The sequence below is a fragment of the Nanorana parkeri genome, unplaced genomic scaffold (assembly GCF_000935625.1).
Source record: "Nanorana parkeri isolate BGI_ZX_2015 unplaced genomic scaffold, ASM93562v1 scaffold180, whole genome shotgun sequence".
Taxonomy (NCBI): domain Eukaryota; kingdom Metazoa; phylum Chordata; class Amphibia; order Anura; family Dicroglossidae; genus Nanorana; species Nanorana parkeri.
In genome coordinates, this window is record NW_017306448.1 from 2,134,680 (window position 1) to 2,146,245 (window position 11,566).

Here is an 11,566-nt window from a genome sequence, read left to right on the forward strand (position 1 = left end):
TATATATATATATATATATATATATGCTGTATATCCATAATCAATATTATTAGTTCCTTTATTAATATAACATTTTTGTTTTGTTTTAGCAGTACTTTACGTTATCTCAGGGAAGCACAGATCACGTTGAATGTGCTTGTGAAACAGAAGTTAATTATGGTATCAATGTGATTCGCTATTTATATCAGGACGAAATTGAAAGCTTTTTTGGGGTACAAAAATGCTGTAACTGACATTCTCTTTGTTTCTTCAGATCCTAACATTTGGTGATTGATAGGAAACCAGAAGAGTTACCATGGAAACGTTAATTAACATCAGCCAGGAGCTAAAATGTATGTAAAGGAGAGGAAGGTGGCTAAAAATGGACACAGTTAATAATGCAGGAGATGGCACTTGAGCACATCTACATATATATCCTGACTGTCAGGATTCCAGAATTTTTAAATAATATTTAATTGATTTGTGTTAACAAAATAAAATCCCATAAAACGTAAGTTTACTAATGGTGGAAAAAACAAATCACAGAGGAGTGTAATTAGAAGCCACCACAAGTAAAGCAGAGGCATAACTATCACTGGTGTAAGTGGTTCAGCACTCTCAGATCTGCAGTGCTTAAATATTTCACTCTGTACTGAAAAGACAAAAGGAACAGGTGCTCTTGATAGGCCACCCCTCAACTAATACCTTTCCACCACTGCCCCACTGCCCTATTAGTCTAATTACTGTGTAAGCTCCATATTGGTCCGTGTAAGAGCTTACACAAAATAAATGACCTTTTGAGTGTTCGGGCCTTGGAACTGGCTACTGGCTTGTGATCACAACACATTCATGTTATCTTTTATATCAGATTGGCACCTCTAAAAAAGCAAAGTAAAATCATGCATTGAGCCCAGGTACTCCCAGATGGAGTTCATACCCCACCAAGCCTCAGGTAACTGGGAATGGCTGCACCTCCATTGATTACAGTAATCCTACCACCAGAATTATCTAAAGCCTTTTGTGCACACATTACTTGATACATTGCTTACTTTTTTCTGAAGCAGGATCCATGCATCGCCCTGTAGACATAAAATAGGAAAAGGTTAAAAAGGTAAAAATTCAACCTATGTAGAATATCCATATCCTAGGATTAGCATCACATGCACTGAGTGTGTTCCTACACTGCTGTGTGTACAGCTGGTTCTGCCCACTACTAAAACCTGAAGAATATTCACTGTCTACATTCTTGAAGTGCATGTACAGCCAAAAGCTCTTTTTACTTTGCATAAAGTAGGAAAATATTAAAACCACTATCATTATTTTTTGCTGTCTGTATTTCCAATTATATTCTGAACAGAAAATGATAGGAAATCTCTACAAAATGAGATAAATTCTGTCTTAGTTATCACCGTATATAGTTATCACAGAGCATAGAAGGTATAACTGAAGGAGACCAGTGTAGGAACAGTAGCCAACCAACCATCAGTCGAGGGGTATCCCATGATCTGGGGTTATATTAATCCCATAAGACCCCATTCACATCAAATCCGTTGTGATCCGTTTCAATGGATTCAACGGATGTCAATGGGAGGGAACCAAAAAATGTATGTGTGTGAATGGTAGCAGTTCACACCACTGCGTTGTGTTGGAGTGCACTGAAAAAAAGTAGAGCGTGCCCTACTTTATTTCAGCACAATGCAATGCGTCAAAAATGCATGTAAACACAAAGCAAGTTTAAAAAAAAAGCAATACAGTGACGTTTGTCCACTTAGGACATGTTACTTCCCATAAAGATTGGAAAAAAATGGGAAAAAAAGCAATGAAAGGGATGTAAAATGGAGGGTGCAATTTTCCCAGAGCGCAGGTCTTTTATGCACTCCCCAAGATCCATAAGTGTCTGGATAAACCCCCAGGGAGACCTATTGTCTCAGGCTGTGGGTCACTCACCGAAAATATAAGTACCTATGTGGATCACTTTCTTCGACCGCATGTTGAATCCCTGGCCTCTTATGTTAGAGACACCCCACATCTAATCTCTCTCATTGAAGATCTGGAAGTACCATCCGACACATTACTGGTGGGTTTGGATGTTGAGGCCCTATACTCCTTAATACCACATTCCAAAGGTTTAGAGATGACTGATGGATTCCTGGCCACATTAGGAACCTCAGAAAGCGAACACAATGGATTCTTGTTACAACGACTGGAATTTATCCTAACCCATAATGCCTTTCTTTTCAATGGAAAGTATTATCTACAAAAACAAGGAACTGCGATGGGAACTAGGTGTGCACCATCCTATGGCAATTTATATCTGGGCGGATGGGAACAGGACTTGTGAGCCAGGGAGGACTTGTCTATGTACTTGTGCCATATTCTATCATGGCACAGGTACATAGACAATATCCTCATGTTATGGACAGGAGGGAGAGCACTACTACTGGACTTTGTCAATATCTTGAATTTTAACACACTAAATTTTAAATTCACACTGACAGTAGATCCAGAGAGATTGCCATTCTTGGATGTGTTAATATGTAAGGATGACAAAGGGGTTCTGTACACCAGTCTATACAGGAAGGACACTGCTGGTAATGCTATTTTAGAGGCCATCAGTGCCCACCCACTGACTCTAAAGAACAGCATCCCTTATGGCCAATACCTAAGAGTCGGGCGAAATTGCACGACCGATGCCGACTTTGAAAGGGAAGCCAAAAATCTTAGAAGTAGATTAAGAGCAAGAGGGTACTCCAATAAAATCCTTAAAAAATGATACAGAAGAGCAAAAGCTAGATCGAGGACAAAGGGGAAGAAAAAAAGTACATCTAAAGGTAGTCAATATGAGGACCCACTAGTGAGATTAATTCTAACCTTTAATAACCAACATAATGAGGTTTCCAGAATTCTGAGTAGACACTGGCGCTGTCTAACAGAAGACACCAGGATATCTAAATTCCTGCGTAATAAACCCACCATAACATATCGCCGATGTCCATCCCTTAAAGATAAACTAACTAACACTGAATACGATACTAATAGAGGTAAATGTTGCAAATACCAGGGAACCTTCCAGTGCCAAAAATGCACGTTTTGCAGATACATTCAAACTGGAACAGAAAGAACTACCCCCAGAGGAAAAAAGATTAAAACCCGTCACTTCGCCAACTGTGAGACCAAAGGGGTAATATATCTAATGCTCTGTAAATGCGATATGTTTTATGTGGGTAAAACCAAACGTATGCTTAAAAATAGAATCTCAGATCACCTGGCAGACATTGCGGCCTGTGACCTGAGATCGCCAGTAGTAAGGCTAGGGCTGCAGCTAACGATTATTTTCAAAATCTATTAGTTGGCCGATTATTAAGTTCGATTAATCGGATTAAAAAAAAGGCTCCAGTGATGGACTACTAGTTTGTATTGAGATTGTAGTCCCTCACGGGAGCAAGCTTGGAGCGGTGGAAGTAAAAAAAAGTGTGGTGTGGAATATAGTACATTATACAGCGCCGCAATGCAAAATACCAGCAGCTTTAGAGGAATACAACAAATCGGAGCAATAGTACACTATAGTGTACTATTGCTGGGATTTGTAGTCCTCTGTAGCTGGCGTTATTCTGCATTGCGCTGTATAATTTATTATTGCTGGGATTTGTAGTCATCTATAGCTGGTGGTATTCTCCATTGCGCTGTATAATGATTATCACAGTCCGGCAGAGCGGTGTGGGGGTGGAGACAGGCCGCGCTGTCACAGGAGGCGGAGCTCTCCTCCCGCACCGCTCGCTCAGCCTCCTGTGACAGCGTGTCAGAGAGGAGAGCAAGTGCAAACACTCAGCGATCAGTGATTGCTGAGTGTTTGTAGATAATTGAGGACATTGTATGTGTACTATATCCTCAATTATGAATAATTGGGAGTGATCTACATCACCTCCTGTTCATTCATAGTTGTAGATATAGTAAACACTGTACTCATCTTATGAATGAACAGGGACACTCAGTATAGGGCTCAGGGCTAGTGTTAGCAGCGGCTCATGAAAGATTTTTGACAAATATGCTTAATTGATGGAATAATTATTTAATTAATCTACGAATTATATAAACCACCAGTGTCAAGTAGAGACATTCACGCCCCTCTGAAGAAGCCCCACTTACTGGGGGGAAACGCGTCAGGGCTAGCATGCTTCCCACTTCCCTCTGATCAATCCGATATACTTTTAAACCTGTGGCGGGTTGGAGGCTTCGCTACCGAATGAACCAAGCCTGGGTTACCGTAGCGGCAATTGGATCTGTTGTCTGTAGGCTGAGAGCCGTCACTCGGAGACACATCAACCTGGCCGCATTGTGCGACGGAACGAACAGGAGATATCTCTGGTACCATATACGGTGGAGACAGCCTTCTTGTGCACGTGCACCCAGGAACCCTGTGGAGTAAACTTAATCTTGATGAATGGTCTAGAGTGACCCCTACGATCACCCAACTTGAATCCTCTTATAGATATCTCTCCTCTCCCTGTTTATGGGTGATTGCTGAGAAACCATCAATCTGTGTGGATTGCCATACTTTGGGACCTGTGTAGATCGCTGCACTGAGGCATCATATGGAGTGAGTAACCACTTTAACCACAACAATACTTTTGTATCCGACTTGTCTCTTCAGAATTGGATTCACTCACTAAGTGACTGCCTACCACCCGCGAAGGGTAATTATATCTATGCTATTAGCTATATTCATTACTGAGCTGCTGTAGGGGAGTTTTTGTATTTTAAGGTTTTAAATGTATGTTCTGTGTGGTTTATACTTTTTTCTACTTCATTAAAATGTATTATGATGAAATGTATATGTGATTAAATACTTATTAGACAGTTCCATTTTGGGATTTCCTTTTGCTCAAGGGAACCATTTTATTTGGTGCAATTTAGGTCCAATTTTGGTGTGAACGGGCCCTGTTAGATGGTGACTTTTCAGGAATTTGAATTTAGTTGCTCTTTTAAAACAGAAAGAATAGGTACAATAATTAAGAGAGCTGTGGCAGCAATGTTTCTACTGCATAGGCTAATAGCTGTGGCATTAATCCAAGAAAATCACATGTTGGGGTAGAAATTTTGTGTATAAAGTTTGTACATCTTTCTGGGTTTTGAGGGTATGATGCATTTAAAGATTTGTATGGTCAGTACTATCTGATGGCCTGTGGAAGTTAGCGTCAGGATTAGGTAGCACCAAGCAAAATCAAAAACACAATTACAAATGATGCAGCTTCCAGGCAATGCAGAAAATGCTGCTGGCCTCAGTCCCATAAAATCATGAAGCCCAAGCAGAACGGTTACTCCCCTTTTTGTGGGTTTACATGACATATAATCTAAAACAGAAAGAAAACTGAACCCTTTAATCGAGAGGCTAAACAGAGCCCTTAACGCGATCATTAAATCTCATATATGCTTTAAAAACGTTAAAGTCATTTTCATTATCTTTAAATCTGGTTCAGTCAATTCTGCCGTGAAGGTCCATGTGCAGACCCTGTGCCCTAGTCTCCCACTTAGACTTCTGGTGCAGACTACAAGGTGCTGTTTAAAGACACACATTCTGTACGAATGGCGCACTGTTGTCACCGTGCCCTGAGAAATTCCATCGAGCCATCGCTGTAGCACATGAAGGCAGGAAATGGCTGCAAAGAGGTTGCAAGAGATCCTAGCACTGAGATGCACAAAAGGATGGGAAAAAAAGATTAAAATAAGTTTTTTTAAAATGCAGTTGTTTATGGTACACAGTGCTTTAGCAAGCGCAATGTTATTAAGTGTTAAATCTACTTATAACTTTCTTGTATATAAGGTGTGTGTGTGTGGGGGGCGGGGGGGGTTCTGTGGATTTGTCCCAGGGACATTTTAATTTTTCCTGCGTATGAGATGTATCTTGGTGGCTATCTTTATAAAACAAGCTTACTCACCCTAAGGGACAACAATTATGATTTTGCGCAACAGTCAGTTGAGCAATATTGAACAAAAAGTTGAGCAATGTCGATTCAAAAAAAAACTGCGAAAAACTGTAACAAACAAAATTGCTTGTCAGCTCAGCCTATAAAATGAGTGTTTGTGGTCTTCACACTGAGCTAGGGGACAAATGAGGTCAGCCAAAAGAGTTTATCTGCATTATCTGAGGGGGTTTTATCTGGAATAAGACTCACAGAAATGTCTTGTGAAAGGAAACAAGTATAGACTAGACCCTGTTTTTTTTTATCAGTCAAATGCAAACATGACCTTACGACTAAATGTCCTGACACAACGGCTTTGCTTACTTATAATTACATCCTTCAGGCTGTATGGACATGGGCCTTCCGGAGGCCTATGGTCCTGAAGTAGGGAAATTAGTCCTGAATGCAGACATGACAGACATATGGGGCAAGACAAATATGCCAGTTCATACACAAGCTGCAGGCCAGGCAGGTCAGGGGCTCAGTGCATATCAAAGATAGATAGGTAATCAGCATTTCCAGAAGGCTCTTAGCTGGGGAACAGCAAGTGACATGTTGCTATGTTATAGGGAAAATCTAGAATTTTTAAAAGTGCCTAAGCAGTACTCTGGAAAAATGTCTCTTTTTTTTTCTTGAACTCCTCCTGAAAAATAGCACTGCAATTCCTGGTTAGTGATGAGCCGAACACCCCAATGTTCGGTTCGAATTCAAACTTTTCAAACATGGGAAAAGTTTGAATTCGAAACTCAATGCAAGTCTATGGGGGTAGAATTTTAAAAATTAAATGTCCTCATTTTGAAGCCTTATATGCAATTTATTGTCCATAAAAAGTGTATATGGGTGCCACTTCATTAAGGGGTATTATGTGAATCTGGGTACCCCTTTAAAGGGGTATTAAAGGTTTATTAACCTCCCTGGCGGTATTCCCGAGTCTGGCTCGGGGCTAAAACTTTTGAATGCAAGAGAGGTTTGTTCGCTTCTGGAGGTACAGCTCTAACCTATTACCCTTTAGTAATGGTCCGATTTAACCAATTCTTAACCAAAAGCATACATCAAACAAAAAAAGAAGGGATTTGGGCCGCCTACTACTTGTAGGTTGCCCAAGGGTTAATTCAGATATCGGGACGGACCATCGTTATCGATTTATAAAAAAATATTATTTATTTAGTATAGCAAAATGAATCACAAACATAGGCCAATCTTTCTTCATTGACCAATAAAAACAAAAATGAAGCAGCATGAACTGATCATTATTTTTCTTGCTTTAGCTGGAGCTGTTTAAATTCAAGTGTTCTATATCACCTCCGTCGGATTTTCCTATATGCAAAAAACATATAAAACTAACGAAACCTTCCCCTCAAAATGGAGAGGTAATGGAGAGGTAAGCTAAACAATACGCAAAAAGACTGACAACTGGATACGTGAGTAAAAATCTTTGTTCTCTCAAAAGAAAAACTACTGTCATAATAAGGAAAAATGAAATTTCGGATTAATCGAGTGAAATCATAATCCTAAATAGAAAGTTAAAAAGCATACTCACATTATAGTATTTGCCGCGAAACCATATTGATTACTAATTGCTAACTAGCGGCAACAGTCTCAGCTGCCTCCACACAAAGGCATAGCTTACCTCCGAATACCATCAGGGGACCTATGAAAGTCTCTAACTAATCACAGGTGATCGGTGCCACCAGCAGAAAGACACTGATCAAGGCAAGGTAGTGGTTAATCTTACCACCGGTACCAAACAAGAAGGACTAAACACCCAAAACCATAAGTAGTAAGCCCAGAAGGGAACCCATAGGGGGAAGACATTTAAGACATTAAATATACTTTGTAACCAAAAGGAGAAGATTGACATATAGGAAAATCCGACGGAGGTGATATAGAACACTTGAATTTAAACAGCTCCAGCTAAAGCAAGAAAAATAATGATCAGTTCATGTTGCTTCATTTTTGTTTTTATTGGTCAATGAAGAAAGATTGGCCTATGTTTGTGATTCATTTTGCTATACTAAATAAATAATAATTTTTTATAAATCGATAACGATGGTCCGTCCCGATATCTGAATTAACCCTTGGACAACCTACAAGTAGTAGGCGGCCCGAATCCCTTCTTTTTTTTGTTTGAGGTTAAAGGGGTACCCTGATGTGAATCCACGCAGTGACAGCTAGCACCGCCCAACAGTTTACAGTTGTAACAGGTGAGTCATGATTGGGCAAAGTCATCATGACTTTGCCCAATCATGGCTCACACAGTTCTCTGTGCACTTATTGGGCAAAGTCTTGCGCCTGCCGATGTTCGAGTCAAACTCTCGTTCGGCTCAAACATCGAGCACAACCCTATCCCTGGTATACCTAGGCACACAGCTGTATATCTGCAGTGTGAGATCTAAGGCATTGCTGCATTTGACTGCTAGTCTTAACAGATTTAGGGTCTGTGTTAATCGCACTTTGATGGCAAAATGCAGCATGCTTTAATTTCATTCATTGCAAGTGCAGTTTGACTTTCTTCCTCTGCTTTTGCATTGCTATACATTTTTATGGGAAGAAAAGAGCAGTCCTACAGAGAAACAAAAGCTCGTCAACACGGGCCCTTAAAGTGGAATTTGGTGATGCAACTACTGTGCTGCTTGCTCTGACAAGAGGAAGCGAAGCTCTGCCTCTACCAAGATGTCCACCTCCACATGGAGACAAAACCAGACATGATAAGTCAGAAAAGTAGAAAAGATCCACTACATGGAGACCACATGCAATACTGGTGACTAGTCCTTTGCTTCTGCCTGCCTTTGTTTGGGCCCATCTTCCAGAGTTCAATGGCTCTTTAAAGAAGAAGTACTGGTAGAGTTAATATACTCTTCCCAATATTTACATAACTGGTGTGGGACAGTAAAACTGTCGCTCAGCTCATGGTCTCCTCCCCTCCCTGTTCCTCCAGCACCCATTGGAGGGACAGATATGGGAGGGAGTGAGAACAGCTGGCTCTGGCTCTAAAGAGGAGATTCTGGTAACTGTGTGTCAGTGTGGAGGGGCTGCAATGTGACCATGTTTCATGCTGGCTATACACTGTTAGATTCTTGTACGAATGTTCATATGAAATATCTCATCAGAACATTCAATAAATGCCATCAGTGACTTGATGAATGTTGTTCAAACTTTCGTCTGATTTTACCATTCAATTTGAGAGTGAATGAAGTTTCCCGAAGAAAAACCATATTCATTGTTAGAATTTTGTTTCAGAAAATATTTCCATCCTGTTGCTTCGATTGTTTTCCCCTCCCTGTGGTCAATCAATCATCATTTGACCTCATCAACTATTAGAGAATCAAACATTCTGAAAAAAAAAATTTTTGCTACAAAATTCTACTGATGTATGGCTGCCTTTACAGAAGTAAAACTTCCAACCAGTGCTGAAAGCTGATATTGCCTATCAGTCCTGATTAAAGGGCAGGCACATCACTGTTCATAGTATTGCACACTTGTGCTCTGCCTGGAAACAAACATTGCTTTCAGCAATTGGGAAGTTCCCTTTAAATACTATAAAATTATGCAGATGCTAGCTGCACACCTTACAGCTTACTGACCAATAGTGATAGATTCGGTGCTCAAAGTTACCGCAATGGATGGCGCACCGCAAATGCCCAGCAATGTAGAGATAGGTCACCAGAACTCAATAAGTTATACAGTGTTCCCTGATAAAGGGACCCTGTGTGACCCTGGAACATTGGTATTCTAATCTAATTCCACAATAATGCAACTCATTTTTTGCGTTTTAACTCGTTGAGTGCTGGTGACCTATCTCTACATCCCTTTAAATACCAGACATCTTGGAAATAAGGGCCCATATGAGCAGTGGCATATGAGGACCATATACACTGTCTGGCCAAAAAAAAAAGTCTCCACCTGGCTTTAGCTAAGCAAATAGGTCAGAGCCTTCGATTGGATAGTGTTATAATCTTGGGTTGCTCCAACTGGTCAGCTCTAGGTTCAGCAATGTTATGTCCCAAAAAGTTAGGTCAGCTGCCTACCTGAATGACAAGGTTTTTCCATCAACTGATTTTTTCTTCCCTGATGGCACATTGGCCATATTCCAAGATGACAATTCCAGGATTCATCGGGCTCAAATCGTGAAAGTGTGGTTCAGGGAGCATGAGACATCATTTGTACGCATTAATTGGTCACCACAGACCTTAACTCCATTGAGAATCCTTGGGATGTGCTGGAGAAGACTTTAGGCAGTGGTCCAAATCTCCCATCATCACTAAAAAATGAATTAATCTCTGGATGGAAATAAATGTTGTGACATTGCATAAGCTTATGGAAACGATGCCACAGTGAATGTGTGCCATAATCAAAACTAAGGGTGGTCCAACAAAATATTAGTGTGTGACTTTTTCTTTTTTTTGGCCAGGCATTGTATATACATAATTAGCCTTCCTGGAAATGTTAATGTCTACTGAAACATTGCTTAGGATGGTGAAACATTTATTTTATGTTTACTTCCCCTACGGCATAAAATTCTTCTAGAACAATGACAAAAGTTGTTAGAAAATGAGTGGTTTATTGGTAGAGGCAGACCCTCTGCATTCCACATAATGGGCAGTAAAGCAAGTCTCAACACTTCCTAGTTATCTGGACAAGGAGGTAATTAACATGACCTAGCACCTTGGAGCATTCAATGCATTTTGTTTATGTCCTGCCTTGCTCTTCTACGGTAGAAGCTGCTGTGGTATAAGCAGATTTTCTAATATTATTAAACCTATGTAAAATGTCCTCACACGGAGGTGTATTTGAGAACAAAGGCGTTTCAAATTCTTCTTGTTCTTTGAATAAAACATAGACTAGTCTCTGGAATAACCTCTCCAGTTTTTCAGCATTTTCCTCTCCAATTTATTAAATGACAAGGCCATTAAATTGTATTATGCCCCAGGGCTGTGGTTAGGTTAATGGAATGAGCTCTGGGACAATTCATTATATATACAGTAGGAAAGGGAATATTTATCTCCGGAGGCATATTAAATTTGGGTCATACAGACTCATACTGAGACCCTGAGTTTAGGAAGTCTTTCCAATATCTGATGGTGGTTGCTTGGTTGCTGCAGTCAGTCAGCATATGTTTTAAACGTTAATTGTAAGTGAATATCTAGTAAAACGGAGCACAAGGGATCGTACACATGGGTGTCATAAGCGCATTCTATCTGCAGCTTTCTAACACCAGACTTTCTATTGTGCCCAGGGACACTTGGGGGTCTATTTATACATGTTTTCACTCAAGATTCACACAACTATTACCCAGGATTCACACATTTTCTTAATTGAATCTGATTAGAAACATTTTTGAATCTTGGGCGAATGTTTTGTAAATCTTGTGCAACAGTATTTAAAAATAGACCCAAGTGTTCCTTGGGACCAAAAGAAAACAATGGGGTCTATTCACGAAGCTGCCGAAGGATCTAGCCGTAGCTTCGGCCGATCCTTCGGTTACGGGAGTCCATCGGTTAATTCGAACTGAGAGCCTGCTGTATGGGCTATTCACAATAGCCCGTACAGCTCCCGATCATGGCCGAGCGGCTCAGCCGAGCCGAACGCATATGCATCGGCTCGGCTGAGCCGTGCTGAAAGCCGAA

The 11,566-nt window shown here is 40.5% G+C and overlaps 1 protein-coding gene across 1 annotated transcript in view; it reads right to left on the reverse strand.

The window, feature by feature from the left end:
- The window catches only part of CPZ (carboxypeptidase Z), an 89,683-nt gene that overhangs the window by 68,765 nt on the left and 9,352 nt on the right, over window positions 1-11,566 (reverse strand). The window contains exon 2 of the mRNA XM_018554965.1: window positions 1,029-1,058. Coding sequence (XP_018410467.1) covers window positions 1,029-1,058 — 30 coding nt within the window. The remainder of the gene's footprint in view (window positions 1-1,028; window positions 1,059-11,566) is intronic.